The sequence below is a fragment of the Carettochelys insculpta genome, chromosome 7, assembly GCF_033958435.1.
Source record: "Carettochelys insculpta isolate YL-2023 chromosome 7, ASM3395843v1, whole genome shotgun sequence".
NCBI classification, from domain to species: domain Eukaryota; kingdom Metazoa; phylum Chordata; order Testudines; family Carettochelyidae; genus Carettochelys; species Carettochelys insculpta.
The window spans coordinates 45422763-45449536 of NC_134143.1; the positions used below are offsets into that span (position 1 = coordinate 45422763).

The 26774-nt window shown below is 42.7% G+C and overlaps 1 protein-coding gene across 1 annotated transcript in view; it reads right to left on the reverse strand.

Moving 5' to 3' along the window:
* Window positions 1–1211: 1211 nt before the first annotated feature.
* The window catches only part of LOC142015777 (opsin-VA-like), a 34135-nt gene continuing 8572 nt past the window's right edge, over window positions 1212–26774 (reverse strand). The window contains exons 2-5 of the mRNA XM_074999579.1: window positions 18282–18492; window positions 17579–17696; window positions 5549–5788; window positions 1212–1442 (exon numbers count right to left, since the gene is read on the reverse strand). Of these exons, the coding sequence (XP_074855680.1) occupies window positions 1212–1442; window positions 5549–5788; window positions 17579–17696; window positions 18282–18492 (800 nt within the window). The remainder of the gene's footprint in view (window positions 1443–5548; window positions 5789–17578; window positions 17697–18281; window positions 18493–26774) is intronic.

The following is a 26774-nucleotide window of genomic DNA, read 5'->3' on the forward strand; positions in this document are numbered from 1 at the left end:
TTATATGAAAACTCTGAGTTATGATTAGTTTTGTTATAATTTTGGCCCTGCTATGCCACTACAGATTATGGCTAATGTGCATGCAGTATTTCAGAATGAGCATGACTGCTGTCTTCTAGTGGTATTTTATAAATGCTTGTTACAAGAAGTAATGGTTTTCCACATCACCTTAGTACCCTGAACACTGCCAGCTGCTTTCTCTTGATTTGACCTCATTTCAGTTCCACTCCATAATGAAAGAACAAGCATAGAATTTCAAATCTACTGTGCCTAATTCTTAGTATTGGTTTCACCTCTCTAGTCCAGCACCCTGGGGACCGGCCGGTGCTGAATGAGAGAATTTGCTGGGCCACAGAAGGTCAATATTACCTAGCAGCATTGCCAACACTTCCTCTGTTACTGGGCTCTTAGAAGTCATTTAGGGGTAAATTACAGCTGAATGACAGCACAGAACACAGAGCCAGGACTCGTGGCTATAAACAAATGTTATGGAACCACAGGAAGCTTGGCCACATATCCATGGTAAGTGGTCGTCCAGCTAATTAATATCACGCCAGATTACAGATGTCGTCAGATGAGAGAGTACTGGTCTAGAGAGGTTCAGCCTGTACAATGTACACCAAAGATTGCATAAAAACTAAATTATTTATTGCAGTCAAATACTAACTTAATCTGTGGGGTTGCCTGGGTATACCGTTCAGCAAGAGCAAATTTTATTGCATTATTCGTAAGTAATGTAAAGTATTTGACATGCAAAATTACATAAAATCAAAGATGAGAAATTTTGTTCTCAGTGACATTGTTTATGGAAATTGTATTTACATTGCATTCCCTGCTCCTGATATCCAAGCTTGGGTAAAGTAATAATTTGAAGACTGTTTGGGCACACTGCCTAGCAGAAATGTGCCTCTGGGGTTGGTGAGCCACAGAAACACCACAGGCCTTAAAGCCTGGCAGCTGTAGAGTGTTCCTTGTATTCAGAGGGCGAAGAATCAGCATTCTAAGTGGCAGTGGAATGCCCCAATATTAACTGATTCCAACCCTTTCCCACTCCTTCCACCCTCCATGCTCCTGAAGCCATCTTTACTGTTCAGCCTATGATCATTGGTAAAATCTACATCTCCAGTCTTGCTCATCACCATTTGCATGACCAGCCAACAACAAGGGAACCGTCTACAGTGCTGCATTTCTTATCTTGAACCTGGGTATGGTTACATCGGACAGACTTTGTTTTCTGAAACTGTCAACTGAGCAAAAGAATGGCAGCTCCTCTGTTTGTCTTCATTTCTCCTGTTTGAATTGGTGATACGCGCTGCTATTGTGGACATTTCACCACCACCTTTGTCTTGGGTTGGCACCACTCTCTCCAAAGTTGGGTTCATATTGGACTCTGCCATCTCTTGGTCACTGCATCTGAACAGTAGAATGAGACACCTTCTGAACTAGAATGATAAAATAAAGAGGATTAACTTAAAAAAACCCACCTTACTATGAAGCTTTAAAAAATCTCTGTGAGGCTGTTTTTATGTTGCCTGAAAAACTTGGAAACCCTTGCGTGAATTAACATTTCAGGATTGAGAATGTGTGGAAATAGCTGCCATAATCATAAAACATTGAGATTTGCAGTTGACCCAAGACATTGCTGTCATGCCAAGAAACAATGATGACCTGAAGGAATAAAATCAACTAGAAAATTATATTTTTAAAAATAATTTATCTCTAACTATCTGACTAATAGCCCCTCAGAAAGCTCAACATAGAATTGATTTTCCAATAAGATCTGTAATTTCTCCAGTTTCAAAACTTGTTTTTATAGGTTAATTCCTAGGCAGATGGAAAAGGCTTATTTAGACTACCTGGTCACATGCACAACTTTGGTGACAGCATCATATTGGTGGGATAATACACATGACTGGAATGTTGGTATGGAAGGGTACAGCTTGCTCAGGAAGGATAGACGGGAAAAAGAGAGGAGGTGTTGCCTTATATACTAAAAATGTACACAGCTGGACTGAGGTGGAGATGGACATAGGAAATGGATGTGTTGAGAGCCTCTGGATTAAGCTAAAAGGGGTGAAAAACAAGGGTCACATCCTGCTAGGACTCTACTACAGGCCACCTACCCAGATGGAAGAGGTGGATGAGGCTTTTTTTAAACAACTGAAAAAATCATCCAGGGCCCAGGATTTGGTGGTGATGGGTGACTTCGACTATCCAGATAGATGTCGGGAAGCTAACACAGCAACACACAGACTATCCAATAAGTTCTTGGACTGCATTGGAGACAACTTTTTACTTCAGAAGGTTGAAAAACCTACCAGGGAGGGCGGGGCGGGAAGCTGTCCTTGATTTGATTTTAACAAATAGGGAGGAACTGATTAAGGATCTGAAAGTGGAAGGCAGCTTGGGTGAAAGTGATCATGAAATCACAGAGTTCACAATTTTAAGGAAAGGTAGAAGGGAGAACAGCAAAATAGAGACAATGGATTTCAGAAAGGTGGATTTTGGAAAACTCAGAGAGCTGGTATGGAGGGTCCCATGGGAAGCAAGACTGAAGGGAAAAACAACGAAGGAGAGTTGGCAGTTTTTCAAATGGACATTATTAATGGCCCAAAAGCAAGTTATCCCTCTGCACAGGAAAGATAGAAAATACGGCAAAAGACCGCCTTGGCTAAGCCAGGAGATCTTGCGTGATCTCAAAATAAAAAAGAAATCATATAAAAAATGGAAACTAGGACAAATTACGAAGGATGAATATAGGCAAACAACACAGGAATGCAGGGGCGAGATTAGAAAGGCAAAGGCACAAAATGAGCTCAAATTAGCTACAGGCATAAAGGGAAACAGGAAGACTTTATAAATACATTAAAAGCAAGAGGAAGACCAAGGATGGGGTAGGCCCATTGCTCTGTGAGGAGGGATAAACAGTAACAGGAAACTTGGAAACGGCAGAGATGCTTAATGACTTCTTTGTTTCGGTCTTCACTGAGAAGTATGAAGAAGGAATGCCTAACATAGTGAATGCTAGTGGGAAAGGGGTACGTTTAGAAGATAAAATAAAAAAAGAACAAGTTAAAATCACTTAGGAAAGTTAGATGTCTGCACATCGCCAGGGCCTGATGAAATGCATCCTAGAATACTCAAGGAGCTGATGGAGGAGGTATCTGAACCATTAGCTAGCATCTTTGGAAAATCATGGGAGACAGGAGAGATTCCAGAAGACTGGAAAAATAGTGCCCATCTATAAAAAGGGGAATAGGAACAATGCAGGAAGCTACAGAGTGGTCAGTTTAACTTCTGTGCCAGGAAAGATAATGGAGCAGGTAATTAAGGAAATCATCTGCAAACACTTGGAAGATGGTAAGCTGATAGGGAACAGCCAGCATGGATTTGCAAAGAACAAATCATGTCAAACCAATCTGATAGCTTTCTTTGATAGGATAACAAGCCTTGTAGATAAGGGAGAAGCAGTGGATGTGGTGTACCTAGATTTTAGTAAGGCATTTGATACAGTCTCGCATGATATTCTTATTAAAAAAAACTAGGCAAATACAACTTATATGGGGCTACTATAAGGTGGGTGAAAAACTGGCTGGATAACCATACTCAGAGAGTAGCTATTAATGGTTCTCAATCCTGCTGGAAAGGTATAACAAGTGTGGTTCCACAGGGGTCTGTATTGCGAATAGTCCTATTCAATATTTTCATCACCAATTTAGATATTGGCATAGAAAGTATGCTTATTAAGTTTGCAGATGATACCAAGCTAGGAGGGGGTGTAACTGCTTTAGAGAATAGGGTCAATATTCAAAATGATCTGGATAAATTGGAGAAATGGTCTGAAGTAAATAGGATGAAGTTTAATAAAGACAAATGCAAAGTGCTCCACTTAGGAAGGAACAATCAGTTTCACACATACAGAATGGGAAGCGACTGTCTAGGAAGGAGTATGGCTGAAAGGGATCTAGGGGTTATAGCGGACCACAAGCTAAATATGAGTCTACAGTGTGGTGCTGTTGCAAAAAAAGCAAACATGATTCTGGGATGCATTAACAGGTGTGTTGTGAACAAGACATGAGAAGTCATTCTTCTGTTCTACTCTGTGCTGGTTAAGCCGCAGTTGGAGCATTGTGTCCAGTTCTGGACATCGCATTTCAAGAAAGATGTGGAGAAATTGGAAAGGGCCCGGAAAAGAGCAACAAGAATGATCAGAGGTCTAGAAAACATGACCTATGAAGAAAGGCTGAAAGAATTGGGCTTGTTTAGTTTGGAAAAAAGAAGATTATGGGGAGATATGATAGGGGTTTTCCAGTTATGTAAAAGGGTGTCATAAGGAGGAGGGAGAAAACTTGTTCTTCTTGGCCTCTGAGGATAGAGCAAGAAGCAATGGGCTTAAACTGCAGCAAGAGAGGGTTGGGTTGGACATTAGGAAAAAGTTCCTAACTGTCAGGGTGGTCAAACACTGGAATAAATTGCCTAGGGAGGTTGTGGAATCTCCATCTCTAGAGATATTTAAGAACAGGTTAGATAAATGTCTATCAGGGATGGTCTAGACAGTACTTGATCCTGCCATGAGGGCAGGGGGCTGGACTCAATGACTTCTCAAGGTCCCTTCCAGTCCTAGTGTTCTATGATTCTATAATTCTGCCCACTCTAGAAGCCTAGTGTCAATAGGATGTGAAGTGATTGCTCCTCTCTCTTCAACGGAGTCATAAGTGCCCATAAGTGCATCGGCTCTTCTTTCATTTTCTCAGGTAAATACAACTTCCTTTATAAGTACTGCCCTTTTTATTTTATGGTAATTATATGCACTGTGTTCGGATTTTTAGTACCATAACCAGCTACTGTTCTTCCCACACACCATTCTACTGCACTACATTTCTTATTATTGTGTCTGTTATCAACATTAAGCACTTACCAGTCACATTTCTTCTTCTGGCCAGCCTTCCTTCAGTGCCTGATACTTCCCTTTCAGTCAGTCCCTCCCCCCTCCCCCACACACAATCCTTGCCAAAAAGCTGTCTTATGCACTCACACACACTCTTTCCCCTTTCTCCACAGACACACATATTTCACAAGTTCTGCAAACATAACCCAATGGTGCCCCTCCATGTACACACCTCAAGATACCCACCTGTATGGTAATGCCCACAAAATGACAACAATTGAATGGGAAAGTCTTGCAAACTGAATTTTCAATAAGGAACGGGAATAATTCAGTGGGATACTTTTTTCCATTCTAACTTCTACAACTGCTATTAATAATCATTAATGCTAATTAATATTTAACATTTATATTGCAGCGATGCTTAGAGACCAGATAACTCAGGATCCCTGCCCAAAATTTTTCATCTGCAACACATAGCATACAGTAGATGGCTCTAAATACCGCGTTATTTTAATTCTGAATTATGTGTAATGTAAATGGAACGATATATATCTAAATTAATTAACATGTAGCTGTGTAACATTCATTAGTGAAATGACTGTTCACTCAGGAGTGAGTCAAATAAAACATCAGTATCAGAGTATTAAAGGTATACAGTACCTGTTTGTTCATAAAGACATAAATAATTGGATTATAAACTGTAGCTGTCTTGGCAAAGAAGGCTGGGATTGCAGCCAGACGAGGATCCAGCTCAATGGACGGACATGCAGTGACAAGAATGGAAAAAGCTGCATATGGAGACCAGCAAATTAGAAAGGCAAGGATCATAATAATAACCATTCGAGTGACTTGTCGCTCAGGTTTCCTTGTTGTCCCCAGTCTGCCTTGAGTATCTGATACCTTTGAAGAAAAACATAAGACTCCAAAAAACTTGGTAGAACACAATATTGATGGATTGCACAGTCAATTACTTGACCACACTTTAGTTTGTCATTCTGTTATGAAATATACTGAACAGACCAAATAACCAGTGTCAGTCAGGTTTATTAATATGACAGAGGAAAAAGGATGTGTATGATAGCAATCTCAGATGACCAGGCCCATGCAATGTTACATTTACCTTGTGCAGACAGTATGCACTATGAAGTTACCTCCCCAAAGCCATCTTTTTAATATCCTACCCGTTTGCCTGTAGAAGTTAATACAGGTTGGACTTCCCTGGTCCAGCACCTGGCTGGCTGAATGGAATGGTCCCAAATGAGCAAATTTGCCAGACCAGGTGAGGTCCTGTGCCTCTGGCCCCCAGCCCACCACCCCATGTTGCTGCTGGCTCCACTTCCACCCTGGCTGCTCCCCATGCCTCCAGCCCTCCCACATCCAGCACCATCCATCTCTGGGGCTGCCAGGTAAAAACCTCAGCCCCACAGGCACTAGCTCCAACCCCGATGGATTGCCAGACATGGGCCCCATGGAAGTCGGCTCCAATTTTGGCCCCACCCAGGTTGCCAGATGCGTGGCTCCATGGGTGGCAGCACCACTGGACCTCCAGCAGGGCAGGTCTGCCAGCTCCCCTGCCACTAGGCTCCCAGCCCAGCAGGGCTCCCAACCACTAGCCCTTCTGCCACTAGACTCCCAGCCCTGGAGCTCTCTAGTCAAGGAGCTTCCATGGTCCTCCTGGACCACAGATAGTCCCAATTTTGTGAGATGCAATCTCCTAGCAGAAACTGCTTTTTATCTTGCTTGTTTGGGTACCATGGAGGTGCCTCTTTATCTCATGTTCCTGAATTCCAGGTCATGATGGATCCTTACCTTTGCTACGAAAACATGCATCTAAACTATGAAGAGGCATGAAGACACCTCATAGGTTTGTTTGGGTAACTTCTCTCCTGTTGCCCTCAGAAAGTAATCAGGTGTCCTGATAGTGACTGTTTCCCTATCTACTCAAGCAAAGGTTTGTTTCAGCTCCTGCAAGTTGTTATGGGATATTTACCATACATACAGAATTATAACAAAGATACCGATCAATGTTGGCTAAATAACTGCTATATTAATGCTAAATATACTGTGTAGGCTTAAATGCCTGGACTATATATTGTAGAAAATATTATCAGTACTATACATATGAATGCTAGCCAGCATATAGTAACTAAGAAAAAAGAACATGGCTCAGTAAATCTAGAAAGAAAATGAGCTGCTTTTTTAAAATCAACCTGAGAAGTTGCTGTTACTAGAGCATAACTTGAGGTTCACTCAGGACTTACGTGAGTTACAAGTATTATCATTATTAAAGTTTGAGGACTTTAAAGGATAATGTCTTCGATTACTGAGTAACAGCACTAATTCTTGCATGTTACAATCTCACAGCCAAATTCTACTTGCCTCACTCAAACACAATTCTATCAGAATACTTCTTTATATTTACTTTAGTCATGTCCAAAGTGAACAGTTGATTTGGCCTTGTATTCAGAATGTAAGCCTACATGCTTATGAAGCTTGGTTGAGACCCTGTTGCATAAATTCCAGTGTCTAAAAGTGTTGTGTATACTTTATAAAACAGATTAATTTGAAGGTATGAAATAGAAACAAGGGGAACATCCTCAATGGGTATAAATCAATGTAGCTCCATTGACCTTAACAGAGATACATCAATATGAGTCAGCTAAGGATCTAGCTCAGTCTTTTACAGTTGCAAAATTGACTGACTTTAGATGTGGTATATTCTTATCAACATTGTTGGAAGCAGTATTCTGTCCTTCTCAAATCTACAATCTTTTGAGCAGCACCATTTTCTTTACCAGAAGACAGCAAACTACAAATGCAAACACAATTCCATGAGCAATAAAGGATGTGAGGGAGATTCCCAAACCTGAACCATTATTTTAGATAACTAGTCTGAGGGACTGTCCCAGACTGAGGTGCCATTAGGGGAACTTTTGGAACAAATAAGTAAACTAAACAGTAATAAGTCACCAGAAGCTGATGGCATTCATCCGAAAGTTCTAAAGGAACTCAAATGAGTAATTGAGTATTATTAATTGTGGTTTGTAACCTATCCTTCAAACTAACTTCTGTGCCAAATGACTGGAATATCATGTGATGCCAATTTTCAAAAAGGGCTCCAGAGTTAATCCTGGTAATAACAGGCCAATAAGTCTGACTTCAGTACCAGGCAAACTGGTTGAACTACAGTAAAATCAGAATTGTTAGACAGATAGATGAGTATGATTTGTCGGGGAAGAATCAACATGGGTTTCGTGAGGGGCAATAATGCCTTACCAATCTACTAGAATACTTTATGGGGAGAGGGTCAACAGGAATATGGCAAGAGGGATCCAGTGGATATAGTGTACTCAGCATTCCAGAAAGTCCTTGTCAAGGTCCCTCACCAAAGGCTCTTAAGTAAAGTGAGCTGCCATGAAATTGGATGAAAGGTCCTCTCATGTATTGATAACTGGTTAAAAGATAGTAACAGAGGGGTAGCCGTGTTAGTCTGTATTCTAACAAAAAAAACAGCAGTAATCTAGCACTTTAAAGACTAACAAAATGATTTATTGACTAAGATTTTGTTTGGTTAAAAGATAGGAAACAAAGGGTAGAAATAAATGGCCAGTTTTCCGAATGGAGGCAGGTGGAGTGTACTCAGAAGAGTCCCACTGAACATATTCGTAAATTATCTGGAAAAAGGGGTAATCAGTGAGGTGGCAAAATTTGCAAATGATTACAAAACTGCTCGAGATAGTTAAATCCATGTCGGACACTGAAGAGCTTAAACAGGATCTCACAAAACTGGATGGCTGGGCTGCTGAAAGTCAATGTTGATAAACGCAAAATAATGGACATTTGAAAACATAATGCCGACTATACATATAAAATTATGGGGTCAAAATTAGTTGTTACTGCTCAAGAAAGAGATCTTGGAGTCACTGCTGGTAGTTCTCTGAAAACATCCACTCAATGTGCAGAGGCAGTCAAAAAAGAAAACAGAATACTGGGAATCATTAAGAAAGACATACATAATAAGACAGAAAGTATCATATTGGACATGTCTATACTAGCCAAAAACTTTGGAATGGCCATGCAAATGGCCATTTCAAAGTTTACTAATGAAGTGCTGAAATACATATTCAGCGCTTCATTAGCATACAGGCGGCGGCGGCACTTCGAAATTGACACGGCTCATCGCTGCGCGGCTTGTCCAGACGGGGCTCCTTTTCAAAAGGACTCCAGCTACTTCAAAGTCCCCTTATTCCTATGAGCAGATGGGAATAAGGGGACTTTGAAGTAAGCGGGGTCCACATGCTAATGAAGTGCTGAATATATATAATTATAATTGTATAATTTGTATAATCTGATTTGTCCTCCTTGCTTACTGTTTTTGGTTCTCTGTGCCTTAAATATTGAGTCTGGTCTGGTCTGGCTCTGGTCGGAAGAAGTGGGTCTGTCCCACGAAAGCTCACCTAATAAACTATTTTGCTAGTCTTTAAAGTGCTACTTGACTGCTTTTTGTTTTGCTAGTTATACTAAGGCATAGCTAGAACTGCATATCTGGGATCTATTTTGTTCCCTAGTGTAGACCAGGCCTTAATCAAGACAGAAGACTCATCAACTCTAGCTGATCTGGGTGCCACTAAAGGGAGAGAGAGTCCAACATCTACCAGGCACAAGTGAGACATACCTAAGAATCACTTCACCCATACTTGAAATGCATTCACCTCTGGAGAGGAACACTAAAGTTGTTTAACTGACAGTAACAGTTTAGGAAAAAAGGTGAAGAAGAGTAGTATACGCATCTGAAACTGACGGAAACAGAAGATTGAAGGATTATCTCATTTATATAAATTACTACACCACTTTCCAAATAAGTCAGATTTCTAGAAGGAATTAGGAACTCTGGGTCTCAGTTCCTATTTTTTATTCATTTTTGTTTATTTTAGCTACTTTGGTGCCTTATAATTTCCTAGTGAAATCAATTTTTATAATTTATTTGGGATATGACAGCCTATAATTGAGCAAATACCATTTATGTAATTAGAAAGATGTAGCACTTTTACAAATAGTCATAAAACTGATCATTTATTGTTTGCATCACGTGTTGTAAGCTGTAGGTAACCATATCTACACACTCACATACTAAGCTTATGGATTGCTATTATACATTACCAAGAAGTGAACTACAGCGAGTAAGATCGGAATGTAATAAGGGATGGAATCAATAATAGGAACCTTGCCTCTTTCTATTTCATAGTTTTAATCAGTAGATTATTTAAAAAAAACCAGATTCTTCAACAGTTACAATCATGTTGTTTTATCAGCTATATTTAGTTTTAAACTAAAAACCGAAATCATTAAATGAAATAGACATATACAGGCTTTTACTGAAGGAGTTTCTTTTCTAGCAAGATCAGATCTGTCATGCCAAATTAAATAAGGTTAAGGACTGCAGCCTTCAGGGAAGATTTTTTTCTGGGAGATGTGCTGATTTTTTCTCTCTGTTGAGATGGGAATGGCGAGGAGAATGGGAAGTAAATAGAGTAAAGACTAAATTATCTTGCTGCCAGCCTTGCTTTTAGTTTAACCAGGCTGAATAAGCAAGCAATATACTGTTAGTGAAGCACGAGACTGTGGCCCTCTCCCAGCTGGTAGCCTTGAAGATAAGGGGCTATTGGAACAAGGGGTCACTCCGGTAACTGAGCAGCTGGAAGGGAGATGTTGGTGGCTGGCTGGGCCTATGCAGGGGCATTCCTCTGCTTTGCCAATGGGTCAAGGAGGGTCTTTCCTTTGGCCTATGTGCTCACTAAGTCCTGGGCCTTGGGCCTGGTCCAGGAGGGGCCTGATGTTTCATGCCCTAGGATGGCTCCTGAGACCCCCTCTCGCTGATCCCTAGAGGCCCCAGGGCCGGGGGGGGGGGTGGCCCACAGGGTTTCTGGCTCTCTGCCACCTTTTTGAAATCAGCTGAAAGTAGTGGCTGTGAGGGTGTGGGGACAAGCAGCCTGTGGCTCTGCTGCTTCCAAGTTCTCAGCTTCCTGCCATGGGGTGTCCAGGGCTCCCTGCGGCTTCATGAATGGCCAGAGGCAGGGACCATAGAGCGCTGCGTTCTGTGGATAGGGGATCCTCTCAGGCGACTGTTGACAGAGAGTCCCCATAATGTCTACCCTGTCTTTCTGTCAACAGATCTCTGTTGGCAGAAGCATTCTGCCTATGGGGGAATGGCAGAACGCTGTTGACAAAAGTGCCATGTTCTGTCAATTTACTGTCGACAGAATGCCTTGGTAATGTGGACACTCCATAGGTTTTGCTGACAAAATGCCACTCTCTAGGGTAGATGCAGGTGGTAGTAAAGAGAACTGGAGGATGGCTGAATCCTGTAGCCCTCCCCGCAAGACAAGAGGAGCAGTATAAGCTATAAAGTGTTCGTTGCGTAACCCACTCTCCATATATGCGGCATTTTTCCATATAGGGAATGGCCCACACAGATGTGAACAGCATACTCCCCATTTATGAATGTCTCTGGAGATATTTAAGAACAGGTTAGATAAATGTCTGTCGGTCCTGCCATGAGGGCAGGGGGCTGGACTCAATGACCTCTTAAGGTCCTGTCCAGTCCTAGTGTTCTATGATTCTATGATTCTTGTATCTCAAGTGGGTGAGCTTGGTGCTGTGTTGTGGATGGTTATGGGCTCAAACCCTGATGATGGTGTATGGGGAGGTGAAAAATGTATACATGTCTGTGTAACAGTTAGGCCAAGGAGTGACACGTGGGATTTTATTTAGCAGTGAACTTAGATGTTGCGCTAATGCTGGTTTTATGGTTGTGTGTTTAGTGTTTGTATTTTGGTTAATGGGAGCTGTCCCTCGAAGACTGACACAGCAGATTTGAAACTGGAAAAGGGCTTGGCTATCCCTGGAATTACTCATGATTTACACCATGTCTGGCCACTCTTAAAAACAAGAGTGCCTGGTTCCTGTTTAGTTTGGAAGCTTTGTGTGGAAAACACCGCCTAGGTAACCTCCAAAAGAGGTCAGACCTTTATTTCAGTAAGTCATCCCCTTTCTTCAACTTCAGTGCTTATGGGGCTGGGTGTTCTAGGCCAGGGGTGATCAAACTTTCTATGTCAGGTCCCACTTTTGGCCCTGCAATTAGCCAGGGCCCTCCAACCTTTGGGAGTACCACAGAAAGGGATGGGAGGGGCTCCTGAGAAGGGGGTGGGATGCTCAGAAAGAGAGTGCTGGGAGGCTCCAGAGCTTGCCCCAAAGGGGGATAGATGCACAGGGGGAGGACTTCAGAAGGGTACCAAGGAGGGACCCCAGAAGAGTACCTTACCAAGCCAGGAACTCACCAGCTGCCCTTGTCGTTTGTCCCTTAGTGACTGCAGCAGCAGAGGCCGCACAGGAGAAAGCAGAGAGCTGGGGAGGCAGCAGAAGCTGCAGCCGTGCAGGGGGGAGTAAATCACACTGTCCACCCCCTTACAAAATGTCACAGCCCCCCCCCACTTTGTGCACCCCAATCTAGGGCATTGATAATGAGCTCTAGAACTTTTCACTTGTAGTTCACCCATTTGTGTCTTACCTGCCTTAACAGGGATTAATCTTTTCCTATCTAATGGAAGGTGGGTAACCCCGCTATGAGATAAGTTAAGTGTTCCAGCTCCCACAACACTAACTCACCCCTATGCTTTGTGCTGGGTTGTAAACTCTTCAAGACTTCCCCTTACCTGGTGTTTGTGGCCCCAAACTCAGTTTGGGGGCAGCTGTGAGAGCTTTTTCTGGGAGAAGGGGCCAAAATTACTCTTCTGAGTCTAAAGCCATGTCTACACTATAAAAATGACTTCAAAGTTGCTCACTTCGAAGTACAACTTCAAAGTAACAGACTTTGAAATTGAGCATCTACACACACCCTACTTCGAACTTAAACTTTGAAGTAGGGCACTACTCCATTCCCAGGAATGGAGTAAGGACTTTAAAGTTGGGCTTCTTTACTTCAAAGTTAACTTCAAAGTAAGCAAAAATGCATGTAGACTCTCTGCAGGCTACTTCAAAGTAGCGCCTAACTTTGAAGTTAACTTTGAAGTTAGTTCCTAGCATAGACGCACCCTAAATTTGTGAGAGTTGGCAACACTGCCTTATCTCACACACGTTGCAGGGCAGGTGGCTGGGAGGGAGTTCAGAAAACAGAAGGAGGATTGAAACCATGATACGGATTTTTTTTAAATGTCTTCTTGATTTTTTTTTTCACCAAGTCATGAATGAATGCCTGTAAAGGGTTAAACCAGGAGAGAGTGAGCTCTCTGCGGGATGCAGCCAGGTGAGCCGATGCGAGGAGAGGGAGATTATCTGAACTGGAAAAATAGGATGCTGAAAGTTGCTTTGTTCTGCGGCTGGAGCAGGGAGAGACCAAGATGCTTGATCTTAAGCAGACTTAATGAATCCAGTAAATATCCTTGCCACATCCTGATCTGGGCACACAGATATGTAAGTAGAAAGGAAATGTTTAGTTAGATGCAATTAGGTTATTTTTATTTTGGGTTTGGTTTGGGACTCCTTAGGCTGGTTCATATATTTATCCCCTGTACACTGTAACTTCAAAGCTGAATCCCAGGGAAGTAATTCTCTGTGCTCTAACCTTGACACTGATGTTTTGAGTTACTTTGTAAAACCTAGCAACCAAATATACTTTATCTTTTTTGCTTTGTTAATAAATTACTTTTTTAAAGGCAATGAGTTGATTCCAGTGTCCTAGAAGTGTGTCTGCATATATTCATGCCTAGACTGAAATGTCAGCTATCAGATTACATCTTAATTTCTTCTCTTTGTTTCCAAGTTCTCTCCTAAGGGGGCGGGGTGAAGCTTGGGGTTACCCCACAGGGAGACATCCAAATGTGTCTTCCTGGGATTTAAAGAAGGTGGGGGTTTCTCACTTGGTGATAGCAGCTATTCACCAGGGTTAGGGATTCTGTGACCTTGGGGAGCTTTTTTAAGAGGATCCTATAAAGTTAAGGTGTCTTTAAGGTTTCTGCACCTTCTAGGGATCAGCCCTGACACACCAGTCTCATGATTTTTTTTTGAACTTTTTGGGATTGGCAATATTGCAGTATATAAATATAGCCCTGAATTCTGGTCCATCCTCCAGTTCCTCCTTTGTACTGTTCTACTGGGTCAAAGTGACAATAATCCAACAGATCCAGTTCTCAGCAGTTCTCACTTTAGTAAGTTTCTCAGTTGACATGAATCCTGCCAACAGATGGGGGCAGGGCAAAGGGAGCATTTGACACTGGGCCTGGCATTTCAAAAGGGCCTGGAGCTCTGGCCACTACCACTGCTGAAGTAGCAGTGGAGGTGGCTGTAGCTCCAGGCACCTTTCAAACGATGCAGAGCGCTACACTGCCTCTCCGCATGTGGCTCTGAGGGAGTGTGGAGGGCAAGGCTGACTTCCCTAAGCTGCTCCCCTTCCACCCTTGGCCCTGCCCCTTCTGCAGCGCAGAGCCGGGCTCCTTTCCCACCTTGCCTTCAGGCCCATGGTAGCTCTCGGTGACACTGGTTGACATACAGCTGCCATATTTGACATGACTGACATCCCTCAGCAATTTCTAGCTGCTAGAACATCCCTTTTCAGGTGATGGGAGCTGACAGAAGAGAGCAGACAGAAGGCAGAGGGCACCCTTACCTGGGCCAGCAGAATAGCTCAGTGCAGTGTCTCCAGAACTGGGAAAATGCAAAAGGAACATCCTTTTGCCTTATTTTCCCTTCAGCTTTGCAAAGTGTTTCTCAACCACAGAGGAACATATGAGGCAGAGTGGCTGAAGAGAGATGCAGTCTTGCCAGTAGCTATAAACTCAGTGTTTCACACAGGCAGTCCTTCCCATTAATCGTAATGGAGATGTTGTGGGTTATCCCACACTGTATGTGCATATAAGGATGTATTTTTTTAGTCAAGTTTTTGGATAGTATTTTGACGATGCTCCATTTCTATGTGTGTCAGGTTAACCTTCCCTTTCACTCTGGCTTCTCAGAGATGAGAATTGATGTATTCCTCCTAAACCTTGGACCAATTAATTGATAAGGAGCCCTGAAGTGGTACTTTATCTGAAAATGAAGGAATTCAGCATAAGGTCTTTATCTGTGTTGTGAACCACTAATTAAAATCTTTTCTTAAAGCATTCAGTCCTTTAGTTACTTTCAGACGGGTTTTTAAAACTTTCTCTAGCTCTGTAGAGACATGATGATGGGGAGATGAGAGTGCTGTGGTGAGTGGCTCTCTTGGGAAAGAAACTTCTGAGATCTCAGAATGGCATTTTCCAAACAGGGATGGCTCCAGACAAAAATCACTAGATCCAAATTTTGAGGCTTGCATCCCTCCCTTCATTGTTCGATTGCTGTATTTACTGCAATCTAATGGCAATTACAGAGCTCGACACAATAAACCAGTAGTAATATCCTGTTGTACAGAGACCTGTACTTTTAGCTGTTAAGAGTAATGAAATCACAACTCAAACCAGCAGATAAAAGTGTTGGTAAAAGTCAGCAGAAGCTGGTGACAAAGACTGGTGCAAACTGAATAGCTTAGTTAAAAGAACTATACTAAGGGCTCTTGAAGGCTTCTAGTAAAGTCACAAATTTCTTTGAAAATAACTCCTGGAACCCCAGAATCCATTGTGACCCTCTGGGTTCTTTGTTGTCCTGATTGTGAAAGATTTCCTGACTAGAGGGGAAATTTCACTTCTCCCACTGAGAGAAACTCAAAGAAAGCATCGAAGCAACTCCTTCAATGGAGTTTGGTTCACCAAGACTTTGACATACAACACATTTGAGGAGCTTCTAAAAAAGTGGCTGATGCATTCTCCCACAAGGGGTTTCCCATCTCATCTACTTAGGACTCCTTTTGCGTGTCAGGCATTGTACTCCACAAGTGTGGGAGAATTTTGTTGTTTTTTCATGTAGACCTCTGAGACTGCTTCCAATAGGTTCAGTTAAATCCTGAGCAACACACTTAGTGCAAGTCTTAGCTTCCTGCTATCAGTTCTTCTCTCCACCCTGCCCCCCCACCATACCTCCACTTTCCCTTTTCTCTTTTTGAGTTCTGGAGACTACAAGAAAACCCCTTTTCTATGGTGAAGTCCCTGTGTGAATGGCCATCCTTTGGCTGCTCTACTTCACAACACAAGGGACTGCAAATAAAAGCAGCTGGGTGTGCTGAAGGAAACCTTTCTTTCTCACTGTGATAGTTTTCCATATGTTAAAAATCTCTTCACCCTGCAATCAGCTTTGACTATCCCCAGGAAGGTAGCACCCATTGGGGCAGCCACATAAAAAATTGCCCCAAGAGGAATGGATTTTTTTTTGAGGCAGAGATTCGTCAACTTTATCAACACTGTTTAGAGTGTTTGGGTTGTTTTGAAGTCACATAGGCAAAAATACTTTGGGTGTTCAAACATGGTGCAATTTACTTCTCTTCCTGAAAGGGTTCACACCCACATCAGAATGTCTGGGCACAGTAGAAGCACGGGTTCTTCTGCAGTTAACATCCAGGTTTCAGAACACATTTTGTTTAAGACCTACACAAATTATTGCACACCCATTTAAGCTAGGCGTGCTTGGAGATAGATAGATAGATAGACAGATAGATATGGGTATAGGGTGATGTCCTGGCCCCACTAAATGCAATGGAAAATTTCCATTGATTTCAAAGTAGGTTAAGATTTTGCCCACAACATGTAGATTCTTATCCAACTTAAAACTTGTCTTTGGCATGAAATCTCATGTATTTAACTTTTTTCTGTTTGGCTTTACATGCAGGCTCGGCTTTGAAATGCAGAATAAATAAAAGCAGTTTTTTGAATATCCAAACACGAAATTAAAAATACCAGCACAATGTAGCCTCCTTTCTTAAATCTTAGATGAAGTATTATGATGCTTCATTGTTGATAAAATGACAGTAATAATAGTCTCTCCATAAGTGGAAAACATACTAAATAGCTTATTAACACACTTCAGGCAAATTTGTGAGCATTTCTTTGTGTGTGCGTGTTCTATTTTGAGGGAGTTGGCATAAATTTAACTCACAGCCGCAAACATTTTTCAAGTCTATTGTGCTTTTCAGGCCACAGTGTCCCTGGAAAGCTTTGTGTATTCAGTTTATTGCCTTACACTTTACACACTGCACAGTGTTCTTTAATTTACAGTTTCTACAAGCTAATGTGACTACCTGTTGGGTTTAAATAGTTAAGGAGTGCTCTTCTTAATGTCATTTATGTCACTATTTAAGCATTAGTGTCAAAACACAGCTCTTACCATTTCCCAGAACTGTAAATTTTGACAAGATTCTGACTTACTCTGTTTTGAATCTGAAGAAACACCACTGATTTAAGTAAAATTATAAATATAGCTATGCAGCCTTGTGCCATTTGTTTTCACAATGCAGTATGTTCTTTCGCTCCTCTAATATTTAACTTACACAATGTACAGAAAAATGATCAAATGTCAGACTTTTGAAAGAAATTGGTAATCACTCTATGAATTTCTCTGTGGAAGAACAGTTATTTAACAAGCCATGATAAATCTGCTGACTAAGCACTGTCTGGAAATTTCTTCTGTTCACAGTTTGGTGGTCTTAGAACAGTGCTTATGTGCTGAATCTTCCACACAACTGTGTAATTGTGCCTTTTTCTTTGCTGACTTTGTAGTGTTTGTACCTACCTTTCTTAGCTTCCTCATCAATTTTCCATAGGATACCAAAATCACAAGTAATGGCAATATGAAACAGTTGGTGAAGAATGTAATAATGTACGTATGGTCATTATAGGATCCTGAGTACCTACAGGAAACACAAAATGTATTATATTTCAATGTTGCATTATTACTGCCTCAATTTATTTAGTAAAGAGGAAAAGAATCCTTTCATGTTTTCCACTGATATCTGGGGGGTGGGGTGGGGGGCGTGAATCTTACTAAGAAGCAGCCCTTGTATGTTGTGCTGTAAGAACGTTGAAGCTTTCAGCGCTCTAACACCAAGACGCTTACTGTGGTATCAGTTTCTTTCACAAACAGATATATCTTATAAACAGAATTTAATTATAAAACATTTAGTGACTCTTTGAAATGCAGGTATCTATGAAAATGTAACCTTTCATTCTAAGTGGTTCAATCTACCTGTTAGGTATTCCAGTCTAGATTTTCTTAGGCCACCCATTGAGTATCATGCTGTTTTGCCAGTGCATAAAAATGTTATGAATATTGTGGGCAAATACATCTGTGCATGCACAAATCAGGATTTAAGCACATACGGAGTTTGTGTGAGCACAAAAGAGACAAACGAACGGGTATAGTCTCTAGTGTGTATACTTTCAGATTCTATGTTAATGTTTTTGTTTTCACTGATGTGCTATGGAAGTGACCTTACCAGTTGGGTTCACAGGTAGTTCCAATCTTGCTGGTAGTGTAGCTGCTCCAGCCCATGGTAGGAGGGATGGTCCAGATAAAGGAGAAGATCCACACAAAGGTAATTCCCAGGGCAGCGTGCTTCCCCCCCAGGCGCATATTTCCAAGTGGACGACAGATCACAATATACCGCTCAAAAGCCAGCAGAGCAAGAGACCAGAGACCAACAATTCCTGTAATGAACATTCACAACTTGATCAAAACCAGAACATCACACTACCATGTCAGCAGCAGATCTAAAAGCAAACACTATCCAACGTCACAACCCTTTGCTGAGTTTGAGCTGAGGATGGATGTGTAAAAAAAAACATTACCAGAGTGGCTGACAGCCGCTGCAGGCCCTGTGGCAAGGTGGGAGTGAGGCCCGCTTCTGTGCTCTGGAAGGGGTAGGGCCAAGGGCATTCAGCCCTCAGTGCTACCAAGACTGTTGTGCTGGGACCTACTTCCATTCCCTCACAGCCATGTGCAGAAGCGCTGCCTGGATACCTCAAAGGGGCCTGGGAACAACTGTCCCCTTTGTCCCCCGCCCTTGTTGGCAGGCCTGAGCATTATCCCATATCTGTTTTATTTTAAACATGTAAAAGGCCTTAGACAGGACTACGTCTTGGGCCTGCTGTGCACTGATTGGGAAACCCAACCCATAGTGCAGATTGTTTGAACTGTATCTGATTTCTCCTCTTGTTCCTTGTGTGCCACAGAAAGATTTTCTGACCAGGGTGCAAAGGTTGTCATGTGTGTGTGACTTGTTAGAATAACTGGGGAAGCTCTGTCTTAAAAACAGAGCTGAAAGTAAGCTGGTGTGCTCTGGTACACCACTCCAGCGAGAAAGAGCCATTCCCCTAGGGCACTCAGCTGGAAGAGGAGGGAGGTACGCTCCCACACAGGCTCCCAGGGCTCTCCTGTAGGCCGCCACGCTAAGCAGCAGGCAGCCTAGCAGGTAGGTGAAAAGGGCCAGCTGGGGAGTGCACCCCCAACAGTCCAGGACTGCCCCAGCCCTCCTCATGGCATCATTTAGGGAGGATGGGGGGCTGAAGACTCCGCCCTGCGATTTGTACAAGGGACACCACTTCCTGTTCCCCTTCCTGTCAGTGAATGAGAGGACGGCACACAGCCTGCACGTGTTCATCTTCTGTGCCTGCCTGCACTCCCCCTTCACACACATACCCCAGACCCTGCCCTGACTCCCTCCCCACGCCACAACCGTGACTTCTACACACCCCACACACATCCCCAACCCCATGCCCCGAGCCACCTCTCACACTGTCCCAGCCCTGATTCCTGCACCCCCATGCACAGCCCCTGCCCTGACCCCCCCGTACCTCCAGGCCCCTGCTCTGACTCCCGCAACCCACCCCCATTCCACTCCCTGCCCTGAGCCTTCCACACTTACACAACATTTAGTTTCTTACAGGTTCTATCATATTTCAACACCCCCACCTCAAAACCCTGCCCTGAGCCTACCCCCCTGGGGGGGTGCAATTCAACAATACCTGTAAGAAATTTAAGTTACTTCACCTCTGCTTAAAAAACTGACTTTTCAAAAGTCTGAAGCAGATTTAGCCCTTTTGTAACTCAAATTTATGCAAGTCTGTCTTAAAAACAGCTGCCCACTGCCCAAGGAACCATTCTGATACCTGTGGATTGTAAACACACGCTACTCCTTTTCCACCAGACATATGCGTCATGTGCCAAGGACTCAACGTAGCACGGGTAAGAGCTGCCATGGGAGACCTAGACCACTCAGAACTTCCCCTCTGCATGCTTGTCAGTTAAACCAGTCATGGTGGGACTGAGGGTCTTGTAGTGATCTTGGGATTCATTAGCTGTGTCTACACGTGCATGCTACTTCAAAGTAGTGGCACTAACTTCGAAATAGCGCCCGTCGTGGCTACACGCGTCGGGCTCTATTTCGAAGTTAACTTCGACGTTAGGCGGCGAGACGTCGAAGTCACTAACCTCATGAGGGGATCGGAATAGCGCCCTACTTCGACGTTCAGCGTCGAAGTAGGGACCGTGTAGACGATCCGCGTCCCGCAACGTCGAAATTGTGGGGTCCTCCATGGTGGCCATCAGCTGGGGGGTTGAGAGACGCTGTCTCTCCAGCCCGTGCGGGGCTCTATGGTCACCGTGTGCAGCAGCCCTTAGCCCAGGGCTTCTGGCTGCTGCTGCTGCAGCAGGGGATTCATGCTGCATGCACAGGGTCTGCAACTCGTTGTTGGCTCTGTGGATCTTTTGGTGTTTAGTGCAAGTGTGTCTGGGAGGGGCCCTTTAAGGGAGTAGCTGGCTGTTGAGTCCGCTGTGTGACCCTGTCTGCAGCTGTGCCTGGCACCCTTATTTCGATGTGTGCTACTGTGGCGTGTAGACGTTCCCTCGCTGCGCCTATTTCGATGTGGTGCTGCGCAACGTCGATGTTGAACATCGACGTTGCCAGCCCTGGAGGACGTGTAGACGTTATTCATCGAAATAGCCTATTTCGATGTCGCCACATCGAAATAGGCTACTTCGATGTAGGCTTCACATGTAGACGTAGCCATTAAGTCACAGAAGAGGTGATAAGAAAGGAATCTAAATAGAGTGTCTGTGATGAACTGCTGCACACAGCTACACTGTGTTCTCAAGCACTTCCAGGGCACATCTAAGAACACCCATATTCATAATGCAATCCCTTCTTAGGGAGCTTTTCTAAATTATAATGTTGCACAAACATACACCTGCTTCTTTCCTCAAAAAGAAAAAAAATGCATGTATATTTCCACCCTGGGGTGCCTTTTACACTATTTTGTGGTGAGAACAAACCACCCTTGGGCCTTCATGCAAAATCACACTTTGCTGTATTACATGAATGCTTTGGTCAGGCATTCGTTCATTACAGATGGGGCAACACCAGCAAACTCCCAGTCCCAGCTTGTCCCCAGAATCTTGCATCTTGTACTGCCAGCTCTCTCCTTCTGGACAATACAAGCTTATAGGATGTCTGACATTCCACCAGGCTATGTCTAGATTACAAGGAATTTGTCAGCAGAAGTTTTTGTTGGAAGATACCTTCTGACAAAACTTCTGTTGACAGATTGCAGCCAAACTGCCAAGCGGATCGCAAAAATGATTTGTTCTCTCGACAGAGAATAGCCAGACTGCCTGGCCACTCTATCAGCAAAATGGCCAACAGGAAGCACAGCAGACAGGGCTGCCTGGTGTCCTGGAAGCCCTGTCTGTCAACTGATGGCCCCCCAAAATGTGCATACTGGCTTTCTGTTGACAGAGACCTTGTGGGGAGTGAGGTACAGCAGTTGACAAAAGTTCTGCATTCTGCCAACTTCCTATTTGACAGAATGCCTTGGGAACCTGGACACTCCCTGGGTTTTGCCAACAAAACCCTCTAGTGTAGACATAGCCTCAGTGGAAAATGATATGGACCAGACTTGTGAAGTTCCCAACACTGCAAGCCAAACACATGCTGGTTTAGGTAAAGCAATACAATAAGTTTATTAACCACAGAAAGAAAGATTTTAAGTATCTATAAGTAATGAGGTATAAAGTCAGAATGGATTAAAAGAAATTAAAGGGTGAAATGCAAATTAATACCCAATTTAGTAAGCTAAATGGATTCGAAGAGTTTTTTTCTCACCAAGGCTACATCTACACTAGCCCAAAACTTCGAAATGGCCATGCAAATGGCCATTTCGAAGTTTACTAATGAAGCGCTGAAATACATATTCAGCGCCTCATTAGCATGCGGGTGGCCGCGGCGCTTCAAAATTGACGCAGCTTGCCACCGCACAGCTCGTCCAGACGGGGCTCCTTTTTGAAAGGACCCCGCCTACTTCGAAGTCCCTTTATTCCCATCTGCTCATAGGAATAAGGGGTCTTCAAAGTAGGCAGGGTCCTTTTGAAAAGAAGCCCCCTCAGGACGAGCCGTGCGGCGGCGAGCCTCGTCAATTTCGAAGTGCTGCTACCGCCCGCATGCTAATGAAGCGCTGAATAGGTATTTCAGAGCTTCATTAGTAAACTTCAAAATGGCCATTTGCATGGCCATTTCAAAGTTTTGGGCTAGTGTAGACACAGCCCATGTGTTTACAGCAGTCTGTCCTGGCTAAAAAGCCCCCTAGCTAGGACCCCTCCCCCAGTTCAATGACTTTATCTTTGTCTTTCAAGCTTTGCAGCTGTTGTGAATACAGATGCGGGGAGATAGGTAGTTTATGTTTTGTGTATCCTCCTTTTTTATACCATTCTCTGCCCTTCGACAATTAGCTGCAGCTGAGGTTCAGGTGACAGGCAGTCAGTTTACATAGACGCTCCCAGACTGGACTTAAATTCTCAGAGACCGTTTCTCAGAGATCCTCACATAACCTCTGAGAAGAGCTCCAGGCTTCTGCTTCTGCCCTTTGGACTTTAGTGGGCAAGGGGGAATGGTGGCTTATGACTTCAGTCCTGTCTGGGGAGGGTGCACAAGGCCTCAGGGCGTCAGCTCAACAGGAGGTACCAGGGCTCCTGTGGACTTAAAAATATTTACCAAAGCTTTGCCCTAGATGTCTATGGCTGAATTTAACCATGCTTCCAGCTGTTCCATTATCAATAGGTAATGTTCTTGCTTACACCCTTCTTCCTATTACCAAATGGCTGTTTAACTATATGTTAGTCTATAATAGTTCATCTGATTATGCTGATGTACCCGTGTGTCTTTGTCTCTCAAAAACTGATTTGGGCTTGCATTTCATAAACGAGGAACATGTCATAGCAATGTTATACAATAGAATCCTATAATTTTACATACATTTCCACACCAGGAAAACAACTTTCAGCAAATAGTGGGTTTTAAATGATATCTCACAAGGCATGCCTTACAAAATTTAGCACAGGCTTTTATACAGGTTCAGGGTGTTATAGCCCCTTCTCTAGAAAGGTTTGCAACTTTCTATGAGTCTTTCAGGAAGTTTGATGTTCTGCTCTGATCATCTCAGTACCAGCCTGAGTTCTCTTGCTGCTGCCCGTTTCTCCTTGTCCTTTGATGATAAACCATCAATCAGATTGTAAATGCCAGAGTCCACATCAACTGTCACTATTTTGGAAAAACTTGCAGTTAGTCTTAGAGCCTTTGGATTTGGCCAAAATGTGGCCTTTTGGCCTATGTGGGCTACATTGGACCTTGGATGCAGCAGTTCTTTAATGTTTTCCCTTTGGATCCAAGTACAAGAGGTATAAATCCTGATGCACACTTTTCTGCCTGGATTAAGATATGGGAGATTATAGGCTTCTTTGTCAGGATAATATTTCTGCTTCCATTTCTGATTTTCCTTTCATCTTTTGTATGGTTTCATTATCATGAGATTCCAACAAATTATCAGAAATTGGTAAATTAAATCTAATCCTTCCCATTAACAGCCGAGCTGAAGAAGAGACATTCTCAAGTTGTGTACTTCAGCAAGCCAAGAAAACTTAATGCAAATATTCCCAATAGCAAAAATCTTTTTTAATCATAAGATTCTTCACTCTCTCTCTCAACCTTTCCACAAATCCATTTCCTTGAAGGGCATAGTTTGAACTTGATGTTTTATTATGAAAATCCCAGTCAGCAAATTCTACTAACATCTGCACTGGAAAATTGCAACCCATTATGACTAAAGACTTCATCTGGAATTACATGACTGAAAATACTCTCTTTATGTTGGCTGTCACTGACTTACTTCTAGTAGGATGCCATGTGCAAACTTCTGGATATAGAGAATAGTAATCTGTGACTATTAAATAATTTTTAGTGCTAGGTAAATAAGTCACCGGCTACTTTCTTATAAGGCTTTTATGACACTATGTGAGGTTTCAGTACCCTGGCCTGCTGGCCTGACTTCTAGTCCAAGCATGACAAGCAGCTTCCTACTGCATTAGTAATCTCATGTTTGATCCACAGTCAATACATCACCTCTCATGCTTGTTGTTTGCTCTTTTCAATTCCTAAATGACCCTTGTGGAACTTCTATAGCTTTTCTTTCTGGAGATTTATTGGTATTGCAATCTTGCCGCCCTTGAAAATCACTCTATCACAGTAAGTTCATGTCCGCAGCTCCAATAGTCTCTTATACTTGGACAGCAGCTGCATATTTCTTTAAGCCACCTTTTAATTATCACTTTAAGGATCTTCAGTGATTCATCTTTCTCCATTTCCCTCTGTTGCAGTTTTTTGTTAGCTACAGGAACTGACTTTCCAATCAGATCTACACAGGCTTGCGTCTTTAACTCTAAGGTCTTCTCTAGGTTTGTAATGAGAGTCACCACTCTGGAAAATGCATCGCAATAAACATGAATTTGCTGGGAGTGCAGGTCACAACCAAATAATACTCTTGCTGTATCATCATAATTTTTGAGTACTTAAGATACAGAGAGGTAGCTGTGTTAGTCTGTACTCTAGGGGGAAAAAAAGCAGCAGAAATGTAGCATTTTAAAGACTAACAAAATGATTTATTCAGTGATGAGCTTTTGTGGGACAGACCCACTTCATCAGATCAATTTTATTTCCAATACTGCCAACTTTGTCCTCATATTTATTCTGGGGATACCATCACTGGACCTAACCATGTTAGTTACAAGATCAAAGGCATGTTCTTATGCATATCCAGCAACATTATATATGCTATTATGTGCCAACAATGCCCTGTACATTGGACAGACTGGGTAAAACAGTTGCCAAACAATAAATTGACACAGAGCAGACATCAAGAAACTCAATACACATAAACAGGTCAGTGAATACTTCAATGGAGTGGGCCATTCTGTTAAAGACCTGAGAATTTGTGTCCTAGAACAAAAAGAATTTTGCAACAGATTAGAGTGAGAGATTTGTGAGTCAGAGTACATATTCAAATTTGATATATTAACACGTGGTATGAACAGAGGCATCAATTACCTCATGCATTATAAGGACTGCTTCCCTTCCTTTGTTGCTTGTAATTACCTCAGACAGGAGGACAGGACAATTAACTTCCCCCAACCCCTCACCCCCTTCCTTCAGTCCTATAAGATTTGTCAGTTTTTATTGCTTTTTTTTTTTTTTTGGTCCTCTGTACTTATAAATGTTAGTCTGTATTGGAAATGAAAATGATCTGACAAAGTGGGTCTGCCCCAGGGAACCTCATCACCAAATAAATCATTTTGTTAGTCTTTAAAGTGCTACATTTCTGCTGCTTTGTTTTACTTAAGATACAGTCATTTAGAACATAAGAACATAAGAACATAAGAATGGCCATACTGGGTCAGACCAAAGGTCCATCAAGCCCAGCATCCCATCTGCCGACGGTGGCCAATGCCAGGTGCCCCAGAAAAGGAGAACAGAAGACAAGTGATTTATCTCCTGCCATCCATCTCCTGCCCTTGTTATGAAGGCTAGGGCACCATACTTTATCCCTGGCTAATAGCCATTTATGGACCTGACCTGCAAAAATTTATCAAGCTCTTTTTTAAACCCTAATAGAGTCCTGGCCTTCACAGCCTCCTCGGGCAAGGAGTTCCACAGGTTGACTGTGCGCTGTGTGAAGAAAAATTTCCTTTTATTAGTTTTGAACCTACTACCCATCAATTTCATTTGGTGTCCCCTAGTTCTTGTATTATGGGAAAAGGTAAATAATTTTTCTATATTCACTTTCTCCACACCGTTCATGATTTTATATACCTCTATCATATCGCCCCTCAATCGCCTTTTTTCCAAACTGAAAAGTCCCAGTCTCTCTAGCCTCTCCCCATATGGGACCCTTTCCAAGCCCCTAATCATCTTAGTCGCCCTTTTCTGAACCTTTTCTAATGCCAATATATCTTTTTTGAGGTGAGGAGACCACATCTGCACGCAGTACTCGAGATGTGGGCGCACCATAGTTTTATATAGGGGAAGTATGATATCTTTTGTCTTATTATCGATCCCTTTTTTAATAATTCCTAACATCCTATTTGCCTTACTAACTGCCGCTGCACACTGCGTGGATGTCTTCAGAGAACTATCCACTATAACTCCAAGATCCCTTTCCTGATCTGTCGTAGCTAAATTTGACCCCATCATGTAGTACGTGTAATTTGGGTTATTTTTTCCAACATGCATTACCTTACACTTACCCACATTAAATTTCATTTGCCATTTTGCTGCCCAATCACTCAGTTTGCTGAGATCTTTTTGTAGTTCTTCACAATCCCTTTTGCTTTTGACTGTCCTGAACAACTTGGTGTCATCTGCAAACTTTGCCACCTCACTGCTTACCTCATTTTCTAGATCATTGATGAACAAGTTGAACAGGATCGGTCCCAGGACTGAGCCCTGGGGAACACCACTAGTTACCCCCCTCCATTGTGAAAATTTACCATTTATTCCAACCCTTTGTTTTCTGTCTATTAACCAATTCCCGATCCATGAAAGGACCTTTCCTCCTATCCCATGACCACCTAATTTACATAAAAGCCTTTGGTGTGGGACCGTGTCAAA